The sequence below is a fragment of the Lissotriton vulgaris genome, unplaced genomic scaffold, assembly GCF_964263255.1.
Source record: "Lissotriton vulgaris unplaced genomic scaffold, aLisVul1.2 SCAFFOLD_2882, whole genome shotgun sequence".
In the NCBI taxonomy this organism is placed as follows: Eukaryota; Metazoa; Chordata; class Amphibia; order Caudata; family Salamandridae; genus Lissotriton; species Lissotriton vulgaris.
The window spans coordinates 52248-80006 of NW_028253448.1; the positions used below are offsets into that span (position 1 = coordinate 52248).

At 47.9% G+C, this 27759-nt stretch overlaps 1 protein-coding gene across 1 annotated transcript; it reads left to right on the top strand.

The window, feature by feature from the left end:
- The first annotated feature begins 2947 nt into the window (after positions 1–2947).
- Positions 2948–6836, top strand: LOC147660958 (uncharacterized). The gene has a single exon (XM_086951409.1). It carries the CDS (start codon positions 3660–3662, stop codon positions 4323–4325), a length of 666 nt encoding a protein of 221 aa, XP_086807535.1. The 5' UTR covers positions 2948–3659; the 3' UTR covers positions 4326–6836.
- Positions 6837–27759: the final 20923 nt, after the last annotated feature.

The window sequence follows — 27759 nt, forward strand, 5'->3', positions numbered from 1 at the left end:
CATCAACCTGTACTGTTCAGTGGTTAGGCTAAACCCATCAATCAGAGCACTCTTCAAGACTGTGTAGTTGTTAGCATCCTCATCACTGACTGTGAGGAGCTTATCTCTGCCTTTTTCTGAAAAGGAGAGCCATAAGATTGCTGCCCACTGACTTTGGGGTACCTGCTGTACTTTGCAGGCCCTCTCCAAAGCAAGCAGGTATCCACTTGTGGATGTCATCCCCTATCTTGTAGGGGGGCACAATCTTACTCAGGTGTCTAGTATCATAGGCCCTGTCTATATCCTTGGGGATATTGCTGCCACCAGTGGAATCTAATCCACTCTCTCTATGCTCTCTAGCACGAGCAAGCTTCTCCTTAGCCAAGGCAACTTCTAGTTCTTGCCTCTCAATCCTAAGTTGAGCCTCTCTCATCTTGGCCTCATGCACTTTCCTCTGAGGGGAAGTCATCCTCCTCTAAGTAGGCACATGAGGGTCATTAGAGGTATTGGATTGATGGGATTCACCTGAATGATTCCTATTCCTCCTGTACCCCTGTTTAAGTCCACTTGGGGGCCTGAATGGGGTTGTCCCATTCTCAGCTCCAAGGTGACTTAGGTTAGCCTGGCTAAGCCTCCTGACTTGGACCTGGCTATGCCCTTCTCCTTCAGAATCATCCTTCCCCTCATCTGAATCTTCATCATCATCATCATCATCAATAATAACTGGGGGATCCCTGGCATCATCTGTAGGACATTCTGACTTTACTTTTGGGTTTTACAGCTATTTCTGTATTATTTATTTGTAAAGTCCAACATTCATACCTAAGCATCTTGGTGCTAGAGCATATATAAGATGGCATGTCATCACTTGTAAGGCACCGTACTCCACAGTGGGCCTCCAATACCTTACATAAACTCGCTTTCCCAGCCTTGAGATTCCCTAGTTGAGGAACCATTCACCCTCAAGCTCTCACGCTCACGTGACACCCCAAGGCTCTGCTTTACTGCCTCTTTAACTGAATTCACCCAGGACCACAAAGATCTCCTGCTGAATGCCACGGACCACACAGAACTGAGGGAAACTGATGATATTGTGTTATCTCCGCCCCACATCATAAATGTATATGTAAGCATCAATCCCTATGACATCAAAGTGCACCTGGCGCAATGAAGGAAAATTTGCTGTATTATGATGAATGCTGTGCCATCAGGGCAGCCACTAACCCGCGCTGCCCTGGGGCAACGCATTCATGTGAAATACGGAGCTGCTGCTTAGAGATCCCCTTAACAGGGGGTGCAGTCAGTTACTGCACTCGCCTGCAAGTGGATGTCTGGGGGTTATATTTCAAAAGAAGGGAGGCTAGCGGACACTATTTACCACTCAGGATGGTGGAAGGTCCAGTAGCAGCAGGGTGTCCGTACACAGTACTGGAGTTGCAAAAAAAGGGGGGGGTTGCTGCACTGTTCCTATTGAGAGATAAGGTAGGGGGGAAGGATTTATCTGGCGTGACCAAGGGTGTTCCAATGATACCCTGGGGCATCCATTATGTTGGACGTAATTGCCTCACACACCCAGAAGGGTGTCATGCTTCATCATTGGCGGTTGCTCCTCGTCGGGGAGGCGGTGCAATCCCCGACGGGCTCACCTCAAAGAGGGGCTCTTTAGCGGAGATCTTTTTTCCAACAGCCTTGTGGTGAGGTGGGGGTGTGTGGGCAGATAGTATACTCCTGTGATGGGATGATTAAAATGTAGCAAAGGGTACCGGAATTGACTTTATTCTGGGGGTCCCTTGGCTGCAATTAAAAAGTGGGGCTAGCTCGCTAGGTATCAACTATTTAAGGTTGTGTGACCCTAGAGGAGACTAGTAGTGAGTGTGGTCGACATGTTTCTCGCTATGGGTGGATTACCCGCGATTCTTCAGGACCTATATACAAAAAGTGAAGTGAAAAGACAACAACGACATGCTAGTATCATATGTGTTGTGTTACCTCAGTGGATTCTCCTATGCCTAATGGTCATAAACTAATAGCCACATGAGGGTTCGGCGGGGCAGTACATCAGAGCTGAGCCCAAAGGTTTAGTAGCTCCAGTCCTCCGTGTCTGTGCCCAGTGACCTACCCATTCCCGCCGAGCTCGAGGAATGGGTGTCTGGGGGTTCACAGGCATCCCTTTTCCCCCCCTCCAGAGGGCTGCTCTCAGTGGGCGCGCTGACCGTGCTCCCCCTGAGAGCTTCTTTGCCTCTGCGCCCGCGTCAGTAATACGGCGCGGGTGCAGAGACAAAGGGATATCCTCATTTGCTTGGGGCACATCCCCCATGCAAATGAGGGAGCGCCCTTTGAAGATAGCGCTGGTGCTTTATGTGCGCCAGCACTATCAGTATTACATATGGGGCCGCACAAGCGTCTGCGGCCCATTCTATAATACCAGAGTGCACCGGGGGGGTGTGTAATACGGCCCCTGATGGATGACTGTCTGATTTCAGCGTTTGTATGACTGTAGTTGGCTGTTTTATCTCTCTGTTATTTCAGCATATGTATGTTATCTGTTATTTTCTCCATATTAATGTTCTTCTGTCACTTAACTATGGATCTTGTTCACACTCTGAAAAAAACTAAACATAAATAAACCAAAACTTACTTTATTTTTCTTAGAAAGCTGTTTCTCAATTAAAAAAAACAAGATTTTAAGGGCGAGCTTATTTTGTTTATTTTCATTAGGGACCTCCTTTACATTTTAACAGGATAGGTTGTTATGAGGTATTCGACATATTCATTCAGTGATGCTTTCTTTTTTAAACCCACAGAGAACAGTTCCATGAACATATCAAATAAGGACAAATAATGAAGAAAACATTGTGATCCGTGAACTCTACTAGATCAGCCCACGAAGGTCCAGAATTGACAGCTTCCATCGCTCAGAACTGGACATCGCTCCAAGCGCCCAAGGAACCTGCGCAGGAGACGACATGTCTTGAAAGAAGTAGGAAAGAGCAATCCCTTGGGTGTTGGGTGCAAGAGTGTCACAAGACCCAAACAAAAGCATACATTGAATCAGACCTTGTCTTGGGTGTTTGAAGGATTGTGAACTTAGTTCATCTCCAAAGATAGCAGAGTGCTTCTCAAAAAGCATTTTATCTCAACTATTGCTTCTAAATTATGAGGTGGTGTACTAAAAACTGCGTAGGTTGCACACGTTACTTTTAGTAATAATGTAACCTCAACTGTGCCGGCCCTCAGGCAACACAGAAAGAAATTGGAGGTGCATCGCTTCAAAGTGCACTATGAGCCCTCGTGACACGCATCTTCTTGGAACTATTGCACTGTAATTGATAGTGAGTCCTACGTCTATGGCTCTTGCCCACTGTTGTGCACTCTGTTGCTTCCCAGCTGTGTTGAACTTATATTAAGCCAGGCCAGCGCCTGGATACCCTGACGGGTGATTAGCAGCGCTTTATAAATCCGGTTTGATTGACTGAGAAATATCATTACATACAAGTCTGCTTATAACTTGAAAAACATACACCAGAAATTCCTCCCATATGCAGTAAATGTGAGAATGTCTGAAGTGTTTCATTAACCATGTTGTTCCATCAGCAAACGCAGGACGTATGAAAAAACATAGCCAATCCAGTGTGTAAACGCTTGGAGAAAGACAATACACACACACTGAGTATCTCAAGATGTTTAGTTTCCCCTCAAATGTAAAGGGCCAACAGCAAACTCATAGAGGAGATAAACCATACAGGTGCAGTGAATGTGGGAAGAGCTATAGACGGTCATCAGACCTGTGCATTCATCAGCACACACACACGGGAGAAAAACCATACCACTGCAGTGAATGTGGGAAGAATTTTAATCAGTCATCAGCACTGAGGCGCCATCAGCAATCACACACAGGAGAGAGACCATTCAAGTGCAGTGAGTGTGGTAAGACATTTATTCAATCATCACACCTACTGGTCCATCAGCGAATACACACAGGGGACAAACCATTCAAGTGCAGTGAGTGCAATAAGAAGTTTATTCAGTCATCACATCTACTGGTCCATCAGCGAATCCACACAGGAGAAAAACCACACACATGCAGTACATGTGGAAAGAATTTTAATGAACTGTCAACACTAAGGTGCCATCAGCGAGCACACCGAGGAGACAAAACACACAAATGCAATGAGTGTGGGATGACTTTTATTAGAAAATCGCACTTAGTAGTTCATCAACGAATACACTCAGGTGAAAAGCCATACACGTGCGGTGAATGTGCAAAGCATTTTAGTGTCTCTTCAAACCTAAAACGTCATCAGCAAACACACAGAAGAGAAAACGTTCAGTTGCAGGTGACGTGAACTTGGGAAGATATTGAATCTATCATCAGAACTAAGGTGTCATTGCAATCATACAAGGGAAAAACCGTAAAGGACAATCAGTGTAGAAAGAGCTTCATTCACTGATGACCCCAATGGTCAGGGAGCACATCCCAAAGTCAAACCAAGAACGTGCAATGAACGTGGGAAGAACTTTGATGAACCATCAATACTAAGGTATCACCAGTGATCACACAAAGTAGAAAAACACAGTTTGTATCATAAAAACACTATTCACTTACCAACCACAGGACCAACACGCCATAGGGGAACAAGTACAGGTGCAATGAATATGTAAAGAGCTTTAGTGAGTTATGACACTTAAGGGCCGATCAGTGAACACACACCGGGTTCAAACCTAAATACATGCACTGAATGTGGGATGGGTTTTAGTCACCAAACCTTAGGCGCCTTCAGCAAAAACACACCATTGAAAAACCACAGGCGTGAAGTGTCAGTGGTGCCAGTCTTACGTGTTGGAACACCAGAGCCTGGGGCTCCAACTGAAGAGGACGGTTGAGATGAGGAAATGATTAACCAAATGCCAGATGGAAGAGAGAGTGTAAGTTTCAGGATCTTCTGAAGTTGAGGAAGTCAGTTTCCGGTCATGATTGAGGAGGTAGTGAGTTCCACATGGAAGAGCCCTGTACCTGGGGCGGTCGGCTGCCATATTTCTTTTTATATCTGAGGTGGCCTGTCAACTAAGGGCACTGGAGGCAGACCTGAGGTTCTGGTCGCTTGGTAAGTGAAAACAGTTTTCACTATGTTTCTCTCATCCTTTCGATGAGGCAGAGTGTTTTCAAGAGCCATATTTTACCAGCAGCCAATTCAGGGATTATGTGGGGGTCATGTGAGCACTGAATGCCATTGGTGACAGGATTAAATCCTGAGGTACTCTGCATTTGAAGACTATTCTGGAGAGGAAAAGGCATATTTGACTTCATGGATTGATTCCTGTTGGAAAAAGGTGAACCCTTTGAATACTGTGGCACTGATGCCAGCTGATGGGGATAGCCTTTTTGATTAGCACCTGATGGTCTGTGATGTCAAAGTTGGCCATGTGGCCTACAAGGAGAAAAGTGCAGCCCTGGCCTTGGAGTTCAGTCAATCTTCCCTGGTCTGTGTTGTCCTGATGGATTCCGAGGCCGGACTGAAACTCAGTTATATGGGAAGACAGGTGGCAGGAAAAGACAGTTTCCGTTGTCCTTACAACAGAAGGGAAGGCCAGAGATGAGTCTGTAATTAGATGAATAATCAGGTCTCTAATACATTTATTTTGAATATTTGCGATGATTGCACGTGTAAGTGCCTGAGGGATGACTTCGTAGCAGAGGACGTATTAGATAGTCGGTCGTGATCCTTGTAAGTGTTCTTTATGTCTTTGATATTACAGATGTGCCACGGAGGAAACCTTTGTAACCTTGTTATCTACATTGAGGGGAGAAGAAACTTCTGGTGCTTGCACCAGAGGATTTTAATGTAATAAAATAAATCTGAAAATGATTTTTCTTGCCATTGGGTGCCAAGTGCAGACTGCTTCTGGTTTGATCTGAGCTCTGTAGGCATGACTGAGCCCCTGCAAGCACCAACGAAAGAGAGGTACCATTGGAAGGGGTCAATATCTCCTTCCCTTTCCACCGGTGCTGCTGGAGGAATGCACCTACCAGGCACCAGGGCATGGGGATGGACAAATTAAAAAGTCTTTCTGCCCCAGGTGGGCACTTGGTGGGGTTAACCCCAATCTGCTTCCTCCTGGAGCAGGAAAGCCCACGATCAGGCCTGGGATAATGGCCCATAATTCAGGCCCGACACCAACCTCTAAAGGGCACCCCAATCTTTCTCCCGGCAATGGAGGGCAGAAAGATTGCTGCAAAGTTGGTTTATCCCCAGTTTGTTCCCTGGAATGGTGGGGGGCGGGGAGGGGGCCTTAAATCCACTATAATGCCACGGATAACTACGGCCTGACCCGCACCTCTTAAGAGCGCAAGTCTTTCTTTCTGTCCTGTTATTTATCTTCGGTGACACTGAGCTCTAGAAATTATGTTGTCACAAGATTCTCCGAGTGTTGTGCTTTGGCTAGGTCGTGTATTCTGTGCCGGGAGTTGGTGGTTTGGACTGAGTGCATCCCTGCAGGCCGCCGCACCATTAATGCTCAATACACCTCTTATGCAGACAACTTCCCGTTCCTGAGTAGTGATTCCTGAATCTTCTTACAGGAAACTCACTCCTAATACAAACACCCTCTGGCGTGAGCTCCAGGGCAATGCCAGTCCTTGGTACTGGGGCATGCTGGACATGTCCAGAGCGCACACTGGAGGTAGAGCTGGGGATGTGTCCAAGCGGTTGAGCAAACCTTACACCTAATGAACCATCAGCAAACAGTCACAGGAGGATAAACACCCATTCTGTGAGAGTGGCCTGAGTTCTATGCGTCATCATGTCTGCAGTGCCACCAGCAAATAAGGAGGAAACTGTTGTAGAAACCATACACAGAGGCAGAAAGGTACCGTCGGTAAAGTGCTATGTAGGAGAAAGCTTCACACCACTATATTCAAAATCTCATTTCACAAATGACATATGTTCAGCACCATTGAGTTGGGTAACAATGCACATCTATTCTTTCAGGGTTAAGATGCTCCTCAGGGTGAATGTTTGCTTCACAGGTGCACATGTGCTCTTACGTTATGTTGTAGATTGTAGAAAGAGGATGTTCATGTTGCGTCAATTTAGGGCTGGCACCAATAGTGATTGCCCAGAATCAAAACAATTTAAGATATAATACTTGATTTAAATCACTAATATAGATGTTGTAATAACAAATGGCCTGCCCTGTTGTTTTATGTTTGTCATGGTGATTACACTAAAGTATTTTGTATCAGTAATTCAGAATGAATGCATTTAAACTAATTGATTATATAAAGAGTCGCTGTGTTCTTGATTGATTTATAAAGAGTCGCTGTGTTCTTGATTGATTTATAAAGAGTCGCTGTGTTCTTGATTGATTTATAAAGAGTCGCTGTGTTCTTGATTGATTTATAAAGAGTCGCCGTGTTCTTGATTGATTTATAAAGAGTCGCTGTTCTTGATTGATTTATAAAGAGTCGCTGTGTTCTTGATTGATTTATAAAGAGTCGCTGTGTTCTTGATTGATTTATAAAGAGTCGCTGTGTTCTTGATTGATTTATAAAGAGTCGCTGTGTTCTTGATTGATTTATAAAGAGTCGCTGTGTTCTTGATTGATTTATAAAGAGTCGCTGTGTTCTTGATTGATTTATAAAGAGTCGCTGTGTTCTTGATTGATTTATGAAGAGTCGCTGTGTTCTTGATTGATTTATAAAGAGTCGCTGTTCTTGATTGATTTATAAAGAGTCGCTGTTCTTGATTGATTTATAAAGAGTCGCTGTGTTCTTGATTGATTTATAAAGAGTCGCTGTTCTTGATTGATTTATAAAGAGTCGCTGTGTTCTTGATTGATTTATAAAGAGTCGCTGTGTTCTTGATTGATTTATAAAGAGTCGCTGTGTTCTTGATTGATTTATAAAGAGTCGCTGTGTTCTTGATTGATTTATAAAGAGTCGCTGTGTTCTTGATTGATTTATAAAGAGTCGCTGTTCTTGATTGATTTATAAAGAGTCGCTGTGTTCTTGATTGATTTATAAAGAGTCGCTGTGTTCTTGATTGATTTATAAAGAGTCGCTGTGTTCTTGATTGATTTATAAAGAGTCGCTGTGTTCTTGATTGATTTATAAAGAGTCGCTGTGTTCTTGATTGATTTATAAAGAGTCGCTGTGTTCTTGATTGATTTATAAAGCCATCACGACCAGCGTCCCCAACATATCTTGAAGACAAGTTCACCCTCTTGCCGACAGTGATTGCTTTTTGACACTTCTGCAGCCAGGACACCATCAGACTGAAGACCTAGAAGCTTAAACAAGCATTTGCAATGCAATAGGTCTCGCATTAGGAAAGTTTGAGCTATTGGTATTGTAAATGACAACTTTTTTATTTATGTTTTGTTTTTGAAAATAGAAAAATTAATAGCTTTGTCATTTACAATGCCAATAGTTGTAACTTTCGCAAATGTGACACCTATAGCATTTTTAATGCAATATGTCTTGTATTTACGTGACTTACATGTATTGATATTACAAATAACAATGGCTTTTCATTTTTTTTCAATAAGTAATACTTAAAGAAACGTTATAGTAATTTCTAATGGCAATAGCTTAAAGTTTTGTAAATAACTTTTGTGAAGATTATGTTCAGTGTATTTTATTGTGACGAAAATCCAATAACAGAAGTGAAATATTAACATAGTTTTGTTACATTTGTAATAAAGCTTGAAACATTGAGAGAACATATTTGAACCAGGTGTTGTTGAATGGTTGCACAGATTGATGCTGTGGGAGCGCTGATTGATGTGATGGCGAACGACTGATGCTGTGGCGTTCAGTGATGCTGTGGTGACGCATAGTGATGTTGTGGTGCCCCTGAGTGATGCTGTGGTGGTACGGAGAGATGCTGTATGCTATGCTATGCTATGTTTTGTTTTGCTATCCTATGTTTTGTTTTGTTATGCTATGCTATGTTTTGCTATCCTATGCGTTGATTTGTTATGCTATGATATGCTGTGTTTTGTTATGCTATGCTTTGTTCTGTTATGCTATGTTTTGCTTTGCTATGCTTTGTTATGCTATGTTATGTTTTGTTATGCTATGCTATGTTTTGTTGTGTTTTATTATACTATGCTTTGTTTTGCTATGCTATGTTTTGTTATGCTATGCTATCTTTTGTTGTGTTTTGGTATGCTATGCGTTGTTGTGTTTTGCTATGTTTTGTTTTGTTATGCTATGTTTTGCTATCCTATGCTTTGTTTTGTTATGCTATGCTATCTTTTGTTATGCTATGCTGGTGAGGATGTGTGAGTGAGAGTGAGGGTGAGGGGGTGTGAGGGTGAGTGAGGGCGAGGGTGTGTGAGGGTGAGAGGGGTGTGAGTGTGTGTGAGGGTGAGGGGCGTGAAGGGGTGTGTGGGTTTGTGAGGGTGTGTGGGTGTGTGTGAGGGTGAGGGGGTGTGAGGGGGGGTGAGGGTAATGAGGTGTGAGGGTGGGTGAGGGGGTGTGTGGGTGGGTGAGGGTGTGTGTGGGTGAGGGTGTGTGAGGGTGAGGGAGGGTGAGGGGGTGTGAGGGTGAGTGTATGGGGTTGTGAGGGTGAGGGTGTGGGGTTGTGATGGGGTGTGAGAGGGTGTGAGGGAGGGTGAGGGTGACGGGGTGAGGGTGACAGGGTGAGGGTGTTTGAGGGGGTGTGATGGTGAGAGGGTGTGAGGGTGAGGAGGTGTGAGGGAGAGCGGGTGTGTGAGGGGGTGGGTGAGGGTGTGAGATTGAGGGGGTGTGAGGGGGTGTGAGGGTGAGGGACTGCGTGCCTGCGTGTGCGAGAGCGAGAGTGCGGTGTCAGAGCTGTGTGTGTGTGTTTGTGTGAGAGAGTGCCCTTTTTGAGCTCCTCTTCACTTCCCTTACCATGAATATGACTAAGATTGAGAGACCTTTCACCTGTAAACGCTGCAAGTGGACTTCCCTCGAGCCCCCTGTTGAGATCACAGTCCCGCCTACCACTATCCATACCGACATTCTAACTTTTAAAGGTGGACTGATAAATGCACGTTCCATGGGTGCCCATAGTCAGGACATTAATGACCTCATTCTGGAGCAAGATCTAGACTGCCTTCTCATAACTGAGACATGGCTTACGAACAGCAGTAACCCAGACTTAGCAATGGCCTTACCTGACGGCTATACTATCGTTAGGCAAGACAGAACGAAGGGAAGAGGAGGAGGTCTTGCTCTGTGTGAGAAGTTGGCCCGATATGCAACGTTCGCTGTTCTAGCGACCGCTATGTATCGTACCAACGACCCTTATGGTGTTTGGTTGTAAGTCAACCTATAGACCAGCTATCCTAGTAGCGTGGATACGAGCAGTCTAAGGCTAAAGACTCGAGAGGGCGTGTTAAGCCAGCTGTTTACCACACATGTACCCCTTGAACACCCAGTGAAAGGACACCACACAAGTGTTATGAAAATAAACAGGATATTTATTAAGAATCACAACAGCCCTGTACTCTTTATGAGGACAGGGTACTAAGCACAAACCAAATCTCTTTAGCAAATACTTCAAGTGCACAATTTAAAAACAAGTGTCCGAGGACACGGGAAGGTTAAGGTTTCGGGCGGACCCGATAAGGCAAGTCGGAAGCGAGGGACTCGGGACCCTAGAGTAAGGAGGCTATGCAGGCACCGAAATGCCGAGTTACCTAGCCACGAGGGCTGCGGCTGCACAAGTCTTACAGGCGTCGGGGTTTTCGCTGACGAGCCAGGAGCCGGAAGAAAAGGAGTTGCTGGCCGGCGACCAGTGCTGAATAGTTCGTAGAGATCCAAGCCTGGATCGGAGATTGAAGAAACCTGAAAGCAGAGGGGACCAAGTTCGTACTACTAGCCAGTAGTCAGAGGGTACCAGGAAGGCACCGGTTGGCCGTCACCTCGACCAGGTGAGTGGGCGACGCTAGGCTCTGCAGTCTCACGGACCAGGAGGCGTTGTCGGCGACCACGGTGGAGGTGCGAGCTGTCCCACGAAGGATGATGCTGTCGGCGTCGCTGGGCCCAGGATGGGGCAACAAGCCTTGGCAGTTCTCAGGGCCACGTGGTGGGCCTAAGATGGCGTCTTGAGTGGACCAGGAGGGTCCGGGGTGCTTCTCGCAAAGATGGAAGCAAGGGCCGGTCTGGAGCAACCAGACCAGCAGTGATGATTCTCGGATGTCGTCACAGAAGGGCACGAGCCAGCGGCTAGTGACCAGACAACGTGCTGAGCAGCGAGCAGAAGGGCCCCACGCAGATCGTGGAGATGCTGGGAGGCTGCACTTCGGTGCTGGAGCGGCTCAGGGTCGGGGGCTTCTCGGACCCCAGAGCACTCACCAGAGAGTTACCTCGATGGTCGTGCTGGTTTTAAGAGCGTGCAGGTTCTGATGATGGCCGGTCCCTCGAGGTCTCGTCGCACCCACAGATCACAGCTGAGCTGATGACGTGGGTAGAGGTCAGAGGTGCCAGGGAAGCCGGTTCTCGTCGAGCTGGGCCGTCGGATTCCTTGAGGAAGGACTTACAGCAAACCGCAGAGTTCTTAGATGGTGCCTGCTGATGCAGGGTGACTACTCCTTAGCCACAAGGGAGAAATCTTGAGAAGAGTCTTGAAGTCCTTTCGTAGAAAGTATTCTTGATTCAAAGATGATCTAATTTGGAAGGGTCCCCGCTCCGGCCTTTATTCTAAAGAAAGGGGTGGGTACATGACTGGGTCCTGCCCTAAGGGTGGGACCAGGAAGGGGGGTAGTTACACCCCTCTCCCCTGCCGGACTTTCCCCAGGCCAGGGCTGTCGCCCCTGGAACTGGTTCTAACCGGCAGATGCGTAGTGAGCACCGGGGTGCCACTCCGCAGTCACCTTCTCGCAAAAGCCCTACCTACCCAGGATACACAAACCCTGTCTGGGACGGTGCGAACACCGCCCTCGACAGGAAACCCTTTGTCCAAGTGCTCCTCGCTGGAAGGACTCCCAGCAGCAGGAGGTCAGACTCGTGTCTGTGGTGGCAGCCTCCATTTTGTGGAGCTGAGGCTTTCGTTAACTTTAACCGGGGTTCACAGTTACGTACATGTCGTGTCCCTCTAGAAGGGCGGAATGCTAACCTCGTCGCCAGGGTTGGTGAGAGGGCAGCACCCCGATTCGTATGACACCTTACTCGACATGTCTTGATAACGCGACACCGAAGTTACCGATGTGGTACGCGTTATCATGGAACAGCCATTGGGTCTTTTCTCCGCAAGCTGCAACCGGCTCGGCTCGGGCCAGAACACAGTTCACACGAGCCCATGCACTCTGCCTTCAGGATTGTCAAGGCCTGCCATAGGAGTGACTGATAGGAACTCGGGTGTCCATTGTATGGTTAGATATAGGCTACTATATCCAAAGCAAAGGGTGATTACACGACTTCGCCCCAGCTGTCATGCAGCCAGTTGTGTCAAATTTAGGAGGCCAGCCAGGGGTGGCATAATACATGCTGCAGCCCCTGGCGGCCCTGGGTACACCTATGCCCTGAGTTACAGGGTCTGATAAGGTGGCCCAGTACCAATTGGTAAATGCACCTAGGGTACATATCGTAATTTAGAAAGAGAACAGCCAGGCTGTGGGTCTGATTGGCAGGCCCACAGCCAGAGAAAGTCGTAAACCAGTGAAACAAAAGCAAAAAATCTGGGTGATCATAGGATTGCAGACCCTACTCTCCTACATGACCCCCCCCCGAACGTCGGAACAACTAACTAACCTTGACCAGGTGAGTCTTCTTGTTCTAAGTGGAAGTATCTGGAGAGCCCATCGGCATTGCCATGATCAGTACCAGGTCTATGTTCCACTGTGAAGTCCATCCCCTGTAGGGAAATGGACCACCTAAGCAGTTTGGGGTTTTCACCCTTCATCTGATTTAGCCACAAGAGGGGCTTATGGTCGGTCTGAATCTTGAAGTGAGTGCCAAACAAGTATGGCCTCAGCTTCTTCAGGGCCCAAACCACAGCAAAGGCCTCCCTCTCAATAGCTGACCAATTCTTCTCTCTAGGGGTCAGCCTTCTGCTTATAAAAGCAATGGGCTGGTCTTGACCATCAAAATTCAGTTGAGAAAGAACAGCTCCCACACCCAACTCAGAAGCATCTGTTTGGACAATGAATGGTTTGGAGTAGTCCGGACTCTTGAGGATAGGCGCCGTGCACATGGCCTGCTTTAGGTCATCGAATGCTTTTTGACAGCTCGCTGTCCACTGAACCTTTTTTGGCATTTTCTTACTCGTCAGTTCGTTTAATGGTGTCACAATTGAACCATAGTTCCTGACAAACTTCCTATAGTAACCAGTCAGGCCCAAGAAAGCTCGAACCTGAGTCTGGGTGGTTGTAGGAGCCCAGTCCCTGATTGACTGTATCTTGCTCTCCAGTGGCTGAACCTGACCCCCACCTACAAGGTGGCCCAGGTATACAACCTGTGTCTGCCCTATCTGGCACTTGGTGGCCTTGATAGTGAGACCTGCTGCTTGCAGTGCCTCTAACGTCTTCCGCAGGTGGACCAGGTGATCCTCCCAGGTGGAGCTAAAGACAGCAATATCGTCAAGATACGCCGCACAGAAGTCATCCAGCCCAGTAAGGACTTGATTCACCAACCGTTGGAAGGTGGCAGGTGCATTTTTCAGACCAAAGGGCATCACCACGAACTGATAATGCCCACCAGGGGTTGAAAATGCGGTTTTAGGCTTGGCGTCCTCAGCTAACCTGATTTGCCAGTACCCAGCTGTCAGGTCAAACGTACTTAAGTAGTTGGCCGAAGCCAATCTATCGATAAGCTCGTCTGCCCTTGGTATTGGGTGGGCGTCAGTCTTAGTGACTGCATTGAGACCCCTGTAGTCTACGCAAAACCTCATCTCTCTCTTACCACCCTGGGTGTGAGGTTTCGGCACTAGAACTACGGGACTAGCCCAAGGGCTATCCGAGGGTTCAATGACTCCCAGCTCCAACATTTTCTGCACTTCACTTTTGATGCAGTCTCTAACGTGATCAGGCTGCCTGTAGATTTTACTCTTTACGGGCAAGCTGTCGCCAGTGTCGACCTCATGGGTGCACCAATCGGTCTGACTGGGTGTTAGAGAAAACATATGTCGGAACGACTGAAGAACCTGTTTACAGTCGCTCTGTTGATGTTCGGAGAGGCTGCCACAAAAGACAACACCATCTACCGAGCCATCGTCAGGATTCTGAGTGAGCAGGTCGGGGAGAGGGTCACTCTCCTCTTCCTGTCCTTCATCTAGGGCCATGAGCAAACTCATGTCCTTCCTGTCGACATATGCTTTTATCCTGTTGACATGAAGCACCCGGTGGGGGCTCCGGGGAGTTCCCAGGTCGAGCAGGTAGGTGACCTCTCCCTTTTTCTCCAGGATGGTGTGGGGCCCGAACCATTTGTCCTTGAGTGCTGCTGGGGCCACTGGCTCCAACACCCACACCTTCTGCCCGGGCTGGTAAACAGTCAAGACAGCCTTTTGGTCATGCCAAGCTTTTTGGAGTTCTTGGCTGGCCTTAAGGTTTTCCGATGCCTTTTCCATGTACTCAGCCATCCGCGAGCGGAGGCCAAGCACATAGTCCACTATGTTGGCTGCAGGCTTTTTGAGAGGTCTCTCCCATCCTTCCTTCACCAAACACAGGGGTCCCCTTACAGGATGCCCGTACAGAAGTTCAAAAGGGCTGTAGCCAACCCCCTTCTGTGGGACTTCTCTGTAGGCGAACAAGAGGCAGGGGATCAGGACGTCCCATCTACGCCGAAGCTTTTCCGGTAGTCCATGAATCATCCCTTTTAGGGTCCTGTTGAATCTCTCAACAAGCCCATTGCATTGTGGATGATAGGGTGTAGTGAACTTGTAGTTGACACCACATTCCTTCCACATAGCAGTTAAGTAGCTCGACATAAAGTTTGCACCTCTGTCAGAGACGACCTCCTTAGGGAAGCCCACTCTGGAGAATACTCCAACTAGGGCTCTTGCCACAACAGGTGCTGTAGTGGTCCTAAGGGGAATAGCTTCAGGATACCTGGTGGCATGATCCACTACCACCAGTATAAACTTGTGCCCTGATGCTGTGGGTGGTTCCATGGGACCGACGATGTCGATCCCCACCCGTTCAAAGGGCACCCCCACCACAGGCATTGGTATAAGGGGGGCCTTTGTCGTGCCACCTGACTTACCACTGGCTTGGCAAGTGACACAGGAGCGGCAAAACTCCTTGGTATCTTCGTTCATGTGAGGCCAGTGAAAGTGCGAGACAAGCCTGTCCCACGTTTTCATCTGACCTAAGTGACCTGCTAAGGGAATCTCGTGGGCCAAGGTAAGTAGGAAACCACGCTGAGACAAGGGTACGACCAGCCTCCTGGTCATGCCAGGCTTGGGGTCTCTCGACTCAGTGTACAGGAGTCCATCTTCCCAGTATACCTTGTGGGTACCTGTGGCGTTCCCAGCAGCCTCAGCAGCAGCCTGCTGTCTGAGGGGTTCAAGAGAAGGGCAGCTTAACTGGTCCTTCCCCAGGTCTTCCCTTGAGGGTCCCCCTGAACCCAAGAATTCAACTTGATCAAGTTCGAACTCCCTAGGCTCAGTTTCCCTCAATTCTTGTAGGTCAGCCTCCTCTGAGACTTGATCCACGACCTGGGGCAAGGGGGAAGGCGCAGCCTTAACCCTACTGCTCTTTTTCTTGGGAGGTGTCTGGTCCGTTGTTCCAGGATCCAGCACCTGTTCAGTGGGGCATTTCCTGACCTGTGACCTAGTCACAGCGAACACATGTGCTGGCAAACCTAACATTTCCATGTGAGTCCGGTGCTCCACTTCTGACCATTGTGACGACTCCAAATCATTGCCCAACAAACAATCCACTGGGAGGTCTGGACTAACTACAACCTTCTTTTGGCCAGTTACCCCTCCCCAGGAGAAAGCTACAATTGCCATACTGTGATTGGTAGTGACATTGCTTGCATTGGTCACCAGGAATTCTGTACCTGGCATGATCTGTCCAGGGTCCACAAAGTTAGGCGTCACCATGGTGACGCTGGCACAAGTGTCCCTATAGGCCTGAGCCATCTTTCCATTTATGAAAGGCGTCTGTCGGTATTTGCCCAAAGTATTGGGGCTTACGTCAGGGGATACGTCTGCGTCCCCCGTACTGACAAGGACAGCCTGAGTGAGTGTGCCAACTAAGTTGTCACGCCCCTCAGAACCCAGGGTTAACCCTACTAAACCCTCGGGAGGCGCACTACCACTGCTGACTGTACTAGGGGGCACAGGTGCCTTAGGGGCTGCAGTGGCAGGAGTCTGCCCTCCTCCTTTCTTGGTGCACTCACTAAACCAGTGAGATTTACTTTTACAGTACTGGCACCACCTTTTGGATTGGCCTTCTTTCTTCTTTTGGGGAGCCTGACCCCCACCCTCTTTGGGTTGTTGGGGACCTGTCGAAGACTTCTGGTCATTTTGTTCCCCTTTAGAATCTTTACCCTTCTGGTCTGCTTTCTTCTGACCACCTTGATTCTGGCCCTGGTTCTGCTTAACTCTTGTACGAACCCATCTGTCTGCCTTCTTTCCCAATTCTTGGGGAGAGGTCAGATCCGAGTCGACAAGGTGCTGATGCAACAACTGGTTCTGACAATTGTTTAAAATTTGTTCTCTCATCATCAAATTATACAATCCTTGATAATCAGTAACCTTACTGCCCAGCAACCAGCCCTCAAAAGCCTTAGTGGCACAATCGACGAAATCAGACCAATCTTGAGACTGCGTTTTCTGGGTATCCCTGAACAGCACCCTGTACTGCTCAGTGGTTAGGCCGAACCCTTCAACGAGTGTATTCTTCAAGACTTGGTAATTGTTAGCATCCTCCACCCTTGTGGTGAGGAGCTTGTCTCTTCCTTTTCCTTCAAAGGAGAGCCACAAGATAGCTGCCCACTGACTCTGGGGAACACCCTGCACAGTGCAGGCCCTCTCCAAAGCGGTAATCCATTTGTGGATGTCGTCCCCTTGTTTAAAGGGGGGCACTATCTTCCCAAGGTGTTTCGTATCGAAACTCTTTTCCCTATTACTAGGTACATTGCTGCCACCAGTGGGGACTACCCCACTTAACTGTTGCTCTCTAGCAAAGGCAAGCCTTTCTTTGGCCAGGGCAAGTTCTTCCCTTTCGATCCTCAGATTGGCTGCCCTTTCCTTAGCTTCGTACACTCTCCTCTGAGGGGATGTCATCCCTCTTTGAGAAGAGTTGTGAGAGCCATTGGTTCGAAGGGATCCGCCAGAGTCTCTTGACAGAGATCGGGCTCGTCCATTCCCAATGTTAAGCTGACCTGATAGTGGCCCCAGGGGTTCCCCAGTACCGCTATCATGTTTGCTTAAGTTGGACCTGCTTAGTCTGACGACTTCTACCTGTCCCTTATCTGCCTCATCCCCAGAGAGATCCTCATCCTCATCCTCCTCGCCATCTTCGTTCTCAGTTGCGAGGTGTATGAGGTCAGGATCGTCCCGGGTTCCCTCGAGGGGAGGCATGTCTCCTTCTGGATTAGAAGAGCTACGAAGTTTCTCAGCTCTCCTGGCATCATAAGTCTCCAAGAGACCAATCAGAAAGGACGTTGTGGGGTTAGACCCCTGCTGAATCTTCCGGGAGTGACACAGTCGTCTTAACTCCTTGAAGCTCAGCACAGTATATCCTGAAGGGATGACCTGTGGAGGGTCAACTGACACAAGGGGAGACTCAGAGTTTCCTCCCTGGCCCGACATACTGTTTCTAGTGTGGTGTAAGTGATGCACCTACCTACACTATGTGTTTTCCTACTGTTCCCTTGCTAAGAGTTGTAGCCAAGGTGTGCTAAGCCTTGAGGAGCTACAACAGCTGGTTCAGTAGAACTCAGAGTATTCTAAGCTTTTAGTTATATGTACTAACAGTACTTGTGCGATCTTCCAACAAGATATTCTTAGGATACGTGTGGTAAAACAACAGCAAGCTCAAATCCCAACCGCTGCTCACCAATGTGAGAAGTTGGCCCGATATGCAACGTTCGCTGTTCTAGCGACCGCTATGTATCGTACCAACGACCCTTATGGTGTTTGGTTGTAAGTCAACCTATAGACCAGCTATCCTAGTAGCGTGGATACGAGCAGTCTAAGGCTAAAGACTCGAGAGGGCGTGTTAAGCCAGCTGTTTACCACACATGTACCCCTTGAACACCCAGTGAAAGGACACCACACAAGTGTTATGAAAATAAACAGGATATTTATTAAGAATCACAACAGCCCTGTACTCTTTATGAGGACAGGGTACTAAGCACAAACCAAATCTCTTTAGCAAATACTTCAAGTGCACAATTTAAAAACAAGTGTCCGAGGACACGGGAAGGTTAAGGTTTCGGGCGGACCCGATAAGGCAAGTCGGAAGCGAGGGACTCGGGACCCTAGAGTAAGGAGGCTATGCAGGCACCGAAATGCCGAGTTACCTAGCCACGAGGGCTGCGGCTGCACAAGTCTTACAGGCGTCGGGGTTTTCGCTGACGAGCCAGGAGCCGGAAGAAAAGGAGTTGCTGGCCGGCGTCCAGTGCTGAATAGTTCGTAGAGATCCAAGCCTGGATCGGAGATTGAAGAAACCTGAAAGCAGAGGGGACCAAGTTCGTACTACTAGCCAGTAGTCAGAGGGTACCAGGAAGGCACCGGTTGGCCGTCACCTCGACCAGGTGAGTGGGCGACGCTAGGCTCTGCAGTCTCACGGACCAGGAGGCGTTGTCGGCGACCACGGTGGAGGTGCGAGCTGTCCCACGAAGGATGATGCTGTCGGCGTCGCTGGGCCCAGGATGGGGCAACAAGCCTTGGCAGTTCTCAGGGCCACGTGGTGGGCCTAAGATGGCATCTTGAGTGGACCAGGAGGGTCCGGGGTGCTTCTCGCAAAGATGGAAGCAAGGGCCGGTCTGGAGCAACCAGACCAGCAGTGATGATTCTCGGATGTCGTCACAGAAGGGCACGAGCCAGCGGCTAGTGACCAGACAACGTGCTGAGCAGCGAGCAGAAGGGCCCCACGCAGATCGTGGAGATGCTGGGAGGCTGCACTTCGGTGCTGGAGCGGCTCAGGGTCGGGGGCTTCTCGGACCCCAGAGCACTCACCAGAGAGTTACCTCGATGGTCGTGCTGGTTTTAAGAGCGTGCAGGTTCTGATGATGGCCGGTCCCTCGAGGTCTCGTCGCACCCACAGATCACAGCTGAGCTGATGACGTGGGTAGAGGTCAGAGGTGCCAGGGAAGCCGGTTCTCGTCGAGCTGGGCCGTCGGATTCCTTGAGGAAGGACTTACAGCAAACCGCAGAGTTCTTAGATGGTGCCTGCTGATGCAGGGTGACTACTCCTTAGCCACAAGGGAGAAATCTTGAGAAGAGTCTTGAAGTCCTTTCGTAGAAAGTATTCTTGATTCAAAGATGATCTAATTTGGAAGGGTCCCCGCTCCGGCCTTTATTCTAAAGAAAGGGGTGGGTACATGACTGGGTCCTGCCCTAAGGGTGGGACCAGGAAGGGGGGTAGTTACACCCCTCTCCCCTGCCGGACTTTCCCCAGGCCAGGGCTGTCGCCCCTGGAACTGGTTCTAACCGGCAGATGCGTAGTGAGCACCGGGGTGCCACTCCGCAGTCACCTTCTCGCAAAAGTCCTACCTACCCAGGATACACAAACCCTGTCTGGGACGGTGCGAACACCGCCCTCGACAGGAAACCCTTTGTCCAAGTGCTCCTCGCTGGAAGGACTCCCAGCAGCAGGAGGTCAGAGACGTGTCGCGTCTTTTCTCCGCAAGCTGCAACCGGCTCGGCTCGGGCCAGAACACAGTTCACACGAGCCCATGCACTCTGCCTTCAGGATTGTCAAGGCCTGCCATAGGAGTGACTGATAGGAACTCGGGTGTCCATTGTATGGTTAGATATAGGCTACTATATCCAAAGCAAAGGGTGATTACACAACTTCGCCCCAGCTGTCATGCAGCCAGTTGTGTCAAATTTAGGAGGCCAGCCAGGGGTGGCATAATACATGCTGCAGCCCCTGGCGGCCCTGGGTACACCTATGCCCTGAGTTACAGGGTCTGATAAGGTGGCCCAGTACCAATTGGTAAATGCACCTAGGGTACATATCGTAATTTAGAAAGAGAACAGCCAGGCTGTGGGTCTGATTGGCAGGCCCACAGCCAGAGAAAGTCGTAAACCAGTGAAACAAAAGCAAAAAATCTGGGTGATCATAGGATTGCAGACCCTACTCTCCTACACTCTGGTATTGAGAAACCATATAAAATGTCACACCTTTAACTTAGACCCCCTGCAGGGTTCTGAGGGGATTGGGTTCTCCATCAAATTAAATGACACCACCTCCTTTTCAGGAGGGCTAATTTACCGCCCACCAGGATCCACAACTAAGTTTTTAGAATCACTGAGCGACTCCTTAGGGCAGCTCCTTCTCCGTTACCCTCACTTCACACTACTGGGAGATTTCAATTTACATCTGGAATCCAAAATAGACACCCAGGTGCTTACTTTCCACCAAATTCTGGAGATCTTCAATCTACAGCAAAAGATAACTAAACAAACACATCAAGCAGGTCATATCCTGGATGGGATATGTTCGAACTTTCCCCTTTTGAACGTCCACACTCCCATTTCACAAATTTGGACAGATCATAGCCTGATACCCTTTAACATCCAAATAACACGTCCCCCTAATTCATCAAAATTGAATCAACAGGCAGTAAATAGTATAAACTGGACTAAGGTCGAAGATAGTTTTAAACTCCGACCCGCAATTCAGACTCAGACTCCCAACTTGACCGGCAATGTAGAACTAGATTCAATACATTTCCATAACTGGATGCAGCAAGAGATCACACAACGTGTTCCACCTAAACATCCCCGTAAAATGGAAAAAAGAGGAAAGACGAACGCCCCCTGGTTTACACCAGAACTAGCAGAGCTCCACTTATCATGCAAGAAAGGTGAACGCAACTGGCGTAAAACCTTTGACCCTGCCCACAGAATCCTTTATGTACAACAGAGGAAAATATACCTAACCTCTATCAAAATTGCTAAGAAGGATTACTACACTAAAGCTATAAGGGAAGCAAAACAAAAACAAAAACCATTATTTTCCATCGTAAAGACCTTTACGCACCCAAAATCCTTACAGCCGGAAATTCCACCCTCATTAGAGCTTTGCAACCAAATTGCAGACTTCTTTGTGGAAAAGATTGACCTTATACAAAAAGACTTCCCAATTCCTAAAGTCGACCAGCCCTCAACCCCCCTTCACCAAGGAGCAAATGCAACTAACAATCTTAACACCTTCACACCAGTATCGCTTGACCTCATCAGGGAAGTAATTCTTGCCTGCAAATCAGGTGCCCCTTCTGACTCGTGCCCCCCAAGAATTCTCCACCAGGCAATCGAAATGGTCAATCTTTTGATAAACAAGATTGTTAATACCTCTCTTAATACAGGCATAGTCCCTCGTCAATGGAAACAAGCAGTCGTAAAACCACTGATGAAGAAATCCAACAAACCCTCCACAGAGCTGGCCAACTTACGCCCAATATCACTTCTCCCAGTTCTGGGCAAGATTACAGAACATATGGTGCACAAAGAACTAAATAGGTACGCGGAGACCAACAATATCTTACATCCTCAACAATCGGGTTTTAGATCTAGCCATTCCACAGAAACAGCCTTGATCGAGCTCTCCGACTCCATGAAAATCTTGCAGGACCAAGGAAAGAACACCGTTCTAATCCTATTAGACCTCACAGCGGCGTTCGACACCATCTCCCATATAATACTGATAGGGAGACTTAGAGATATCGGAATCTCAGGGGTAGTATTGTCCTGAATTATTTCTTTTCTGACGGAGAGATCACAAACTATCGCTTTAGGCCCTTTCCTATCCAAGGAAAAAAAGATCTCGTCAGGAGTTCCTCAGTGCTCTATTCGGAGCCCGCTCCTGTTCAATATTTACATGATCCCTCTCATCTCCCTCATTGAATCATACGGCATACTCGTAACATCGTATGCCGATGATACTCAGCTCATTGTTCCTCTGGAGAAGAACTCCACCACTGCTGAGTAAAACCTTAAGAATTGTTTGAAGGATGTGTTTCTCTGGATGGACAAAAACCATCTTAAATGCAATATCAGTAAAACAGAGATTCTTCCTATGGGAAAATCACAACATTTCTGTCCCAGTAAATGGTGGCCTGAAGACTCTCCCGCTCCCCCACAAACTGTGACATCAGCAAGAAACTTAGGGGTCTTATTTGACACCGAACTTTCATTTGACCAACACGTGAGGAATGTCGCAGGAAGCTGCTTTAGCATCATCAAATCCTTAAAGAAATTCTTTGACTTCCTGCCCATCGACTCACGAAAAGCCGTCACTGTAGCCCTAATTCTCGCACGCTTGGACTACTGCAATGGCCTGATGGCTGGTGTTAAGAAAACAACTCTAAAAAAACTCCAAAGTGTACAACATGCGGCAGCCAGACTGGTCCTTAAATTGGCAAGAAAATCCTCAGCGTCAGCTGCCCTAAAAACTTTACATTGGCTACCCCTCCACAAGAGGATTTTATTTAAAATCCTGATTGTTGCCTTTCGAGCTTTTCACGGTACCAGCCCGAAGTATCTTATTAAGCGTTTCCCCCATTACATTCCAACCAGGACATTACGATCAGCAGGAGAAAACCTCATTAAACTGACCAAATTCAACCTCAAAACCAAGGGGGGTAAAACCCTAACCTTTTTATCCTCCAAGGCCTGGAATGCAATGCCCAAACATCTTAGACGGCTCACTCAGGAAAAACAGTTCAGGAAACATCTGAAAACCTGGATCTTCAATCTCCCAGACGAGTACGTAATGACAGCCATTTAACTCAAAACCCGCAATTGTTTGCACTCTGTTCTATTAGCGCCAGGATCCTCCTTCCGGAGCGATAGTTGCGCTCTACAAATATCCAATACAAATACAAATACAATGCCTGAATTGATCAGCAGCTACTTTGAATTGTCTTCACTTCTAAATGAACATCTTTAGCCATTTCTCTTTGGCCACCTCTGATGTCAGTGCAGCTTCCTGCACAGTGACGTAGCTCTGTGCTAATGTAGGTCAGCCTCCTTGGACAGAGCGGCGCCCCTACATCTGAAAGGGGCCCGTGTGGCTTCAACTGCAGCTCCCTTTCGTTTACAGGGAAGCAGGCTGGACCGGGGAAGAAGGGGGCAAGGGGGTGACATTCACTCCACAGAGCTCAGCGAGGCATGCCGTTCAGTGCAGCGCACAGGCACGGGTGGCACCTGCATTTCTGGAAGAAAGTGCCCTTTCTACAACACTTACATGATCTGGGAGAGTCTCAGTTAGTGCGTAAGCTGCAGTCTGCTCAGCTCGGGCAGCACAGAGCGGTGATTACCTCTCAGTATTCCACCGTTGTTCAGTCTTCAGCTCATGCAGGTACTTGGGCCTGTTCTGAGTTAATGTACGTGCTGTAGCCAGGGTCATTTCGTGAAAACAAATGCACAGACACATGCCGACGTATTCGCACCACCGGGTTAGAGTATTTAAAGCAGTGCTCTTACATGACTTTGTGAATAGCCTGCAAAACACATGAATGGGAATGAAACTAAGTATTCAAGGATTATACATATGCAACTAGCACAAGTATAAAGGACCGTCACTGGGCCCTCTTTTCACTTTTACTGATATATAGGAGAGAGTTGGATGTTTCCGGGCACGTACACACACATAAATGCTTTTGTGGCTCGGCCCCAATGAGTTGGGATGGTCTGCCGCGAGGAGAGTATGTCTGCCGCGTGAGCCCCGCCCATTTCCTCTCAACACGCCCCCCCGCCATATTTCTCCAAGGTCGATTTATTGAGCATAGCATGGCAGCAAAAGCCTCAGCTTTCTCAGCACTCGTACATTTGGAGTACCACGGTGTTATTAGGCGGCCGCGCCAGGATTCAGACCCGTGACCCTCTGCAGCAGACACATTAACACAGTGCGCTTTCTCACCTCTGATACGTAGAATACGGCAGATAAAGTGTTGCACAATATCATATGGCAACAAACATTAGACTTTCCGTCTCGTGACCCGAAGCAGGTGAGTTCCTTGCTATACCTAGTGACCTGCGCATTACCTATACAGCCTCCTAGTTCCCCAGTATGGCCTTTACAGCGCGCCAGATATCTAACCAGCGCTGAGGGGCGCTCAGCCAATGGCGCGCTAGCAAGGCGGAGTCCCGGAAGCGGCCGAAGGGCAGGGGCTATGAATCCTGCGCAGCCGCCGTTCCCGCAGCAAACCGCAGGTCCCACCGGAGCAGCAGAAAGTTAGCAGGCTGGAAGTTGTCAGCCTGTCCCTGCTCGGGAGCCCCTGGCCACGTCGCCCCTGCCCGCCCATCCATCGGGTGCCGAGGACCCTGCACTCCATGAATGATTGTCCCCAACAGCTGCGGTGAGGAGCGTGTGTGTGTGCCTGCGCGTGTGTGTGTGTGTGCATGCATGCGTGAGTGTGGCTGTTGCGTGCGTGTGTGCATGCATGAGTGTGGCTGTGTGTATGTGTTAGTCACTTGCTGAGAATGTGGAACAGGAGATGTGCACGGTGCCGGGCTGGGCGTGCTCTCCCACGAGGTGAAATCGCAGAGGGCTTGCGCGTGCACATCCCCTGTCTCAGATTCCCAGGAAGTGGCCAACAATAGATACTTCGCTGGACGAAATTCTTCGCATTGCTACACCAGCTCGACTTAAAAAGGAAGAAAAAAACATAGCAGGGGACCTTTTCCATTCATGCACCCAGGATCTAGATTAACAATATTCTGTATCAGGACCGTCCCAATGTCGCTCCAGTGTAGGAAAGAGTTGCAGACGCCGCTCTCCAAAGAACTCTGCCTCACTATGCAATACTCGCCCACAACCAGTTACCTCTCTTATCACTCATTGAATGTATATGTATCTTTGACCCCGTACAGTGCTCCCCTGATTCCACCTAGGTTTGTACTAAAAAAACACATATAAATACATCTATTCTGACATGTACAATACAATGTCTGAATCTACAGATATATTTGCTATAATGTCTATTCTCTAGCGAGAAATCCCTAGTAATAAAGGATCTCCTTCCCTTTACCTGGACGGACCATTCTGCTATTCTTTTTGATTTTACACTACAACCTACTCCCCCACGACTCCACACTTCCCCACCCTTAAATAAATTCAGAGCCTGGAAAAGCATCGACATTCCTGCTTCCCAATCCTCACTATTGACCTCCCTACCACCCACTGAGGCTGACCCTGAACTAGCTGCCACTTGGATCCGAAACACTGTCGATCAAACAGTCCCACTTAAGAAACAATCCTCCAACAGAAACATCAAGTCCTCACCCTGGTTCAATGATACTCTTAGACTGGAAAGACAACACTGTAGGCGCCAAGAACGCAAATGGAGACGTGACTACGACCCAGAGCAAAAAGCCCTCTATAAAATCATGCTGCTTAACTACAAACAACTAATCATCAAGGAGAAAAGTAAGTACTATAGCAGTCAAATTAATCTCGCTCAAGACTCAACCAAACAACTCTTCCAGGTAGTGACGCGTCTCTCTGGACAAACAGCATCCACCCCTATTACATATACCCAAGAATTATGTAACTCTCTGGCAAACCATTTCCAAAAAAAAGTCACGGACATCTTCTCCCAATTTAAAGCGCATGCCAATGGTACTGGACACCCTCACTCCGCCTCTAATGACCAAACTCCGTCGGACATGAACTCTACCAACCCCCTCGAACAAACCCTCCCAGTTCCTTCCAGGAATTTTCTCAGATCTCCTCTGAATTGGTGTCTCATCTCTTACGCACCACGAATTCCGGATCTCCGGAAGACCCATGTCCCCCCGCCATTCTCAAAAACTTCCCCGAAATTATAAGCCCTAAACTCACCGATATTTTTAATACAATGTTCCTGTCCACTACTTTTCCTTCCATCTGGAAAAAAGCCATTGTCAAACCTCTTATCAAAAAAAGCTCACTTGATCCGACGATAGTTGCCAATTATCGTCCTATCGCCTGCCTCCCACTCCCTGCCAAAATTGTGGAAAAAATAATGAATACACAAATTTCAGATTTTATAGATCAAAACTGCCTGGACAAAACACAATTTGGCTTCCGGAAGGGACACGGGACGGAAACTGCGCTTATTAAAGCCACAGAGGAAATAAGGAAGTCTCTGGATAGTGGAGGATCAGCAGTGCTCATTCTGCTGGACCTGTCTGCGGCCTTCGACACGGTCGATCACTCCACTTTGATCGACCGTGTCGAAACGGCAGGCATCACGGGTGCAGCGAAAGAACTCATTGCCTCATTCCTCACCGATCGAGTTCAATCCGTTGCCTTCGGCAACTTCAACTCACCTCCCTTCACTCTTCCTTGTGGTGTTCCCCAGGGGTCCTCGCTAAGTCCCACATTATTCAACATCTATGTGTCAGACTTAGCGAGGACCATAAAAATCCATCACCTGGCAGTTACATCCTACGCCGACGACACCCAGATTGTCCTAGCCATAAACAAAAACGGAGATGAAGTGGCCGCCAACTTTAATCTGGGAATGCTGGCAATAAGTAATTGGATGGCAAGAAACTGCCTGAAATTAAACTCCGATAAAACGGAGGTGATGCTGTTTGGCAATCTCTCCCCTGCTTGGTCTCCCACATGGTGGCCTGATGCCCTGGGACCCCCCCCCTTCCCCTGTGACCAAGGCAAGAAATCTCGGAGTTATACTGGACACCAAACTCACCTTCATGCACCACGTCAACGCGGTAGTATCCTCCTCATTCTATACCTTGAGAATGATAAAAAAACTCCTACCTTATCTTCCCATGAATATGACAAAAACGTTGATTAGCGCACTCATCATGGCCCGCATTGACTATTGTAATGGTCTGCTAGTCAATGCTCAAGAAGGTGTTCTAAAGAAATTACAACTGGTGCAAAATGCGGCGGCCAGATTGATTACGGGATGTCCTAAGTATGCCTCCATTTCTGGGACACTCCGAGAGCTTCACTGGCTGCCTGTAAAGAAGAGAACTAAGTTCAAGGCCCTCTGTATTGCCTATAAAGCAATTCATGGTCAAGGTCCAGCGTATTTGAAAGATTCCTTCTGTCCTTACAAACCTGCCAGATCCCTAAGATCCTCAACCGCTGGACTCATGCAGGTTCCCAGGACTAAGAAAGTCTCCTGGGGAGACAGATCCTTCATAGTTACCACTTCTAAACTATGGAACAGTCTTCCACATTACATCAAAGCCTCCACATCTCTTATCTCTTTCCGCAAGCAGATAAAATCCTGGCTGTTCACGCAATAACTCCTCATGGACCAGTTCTCTCTCTCAGCGCCGAGACACCCACGGGTAATTGAGCGCTTAACAAATCGCCTAAATAAATAAATAAAAAATATAAGCAATAACAGTTTAAAATGAATAGCTTAAGATTCAATATTATAAGTGTTTATTTTGTGGCAATAATTAAGTAATATAGGGCCAGACGTAGGTAAATCCAATTTAGCGAGTCCTTAATAGCGATTTTTACCGAATCGCTATTAAGGACTCGCTAAATTGAATGTAGGTAGGAATCGTTAAAATATTAGGGATTCCTTAATATTCCTTAATAACGAATCGCTAATTGAGATTCGTTAATAAGGAAAACCTAGCCATTCATTCCTATGGGCGAGGAGGCCTTAATGAATGAATGGGAAGATATTCACTATTTGCGATTTGGTATTACAGAATC

Coding starts and splice junctions, on each gene's coding strand:
- LOC147660958 (XM_086951409.1), top strand. CDS start 3,660: ATGTTTAGTTTCCCCTCAAATGTAAAGGGCCAACAGCAAACTCATAGA.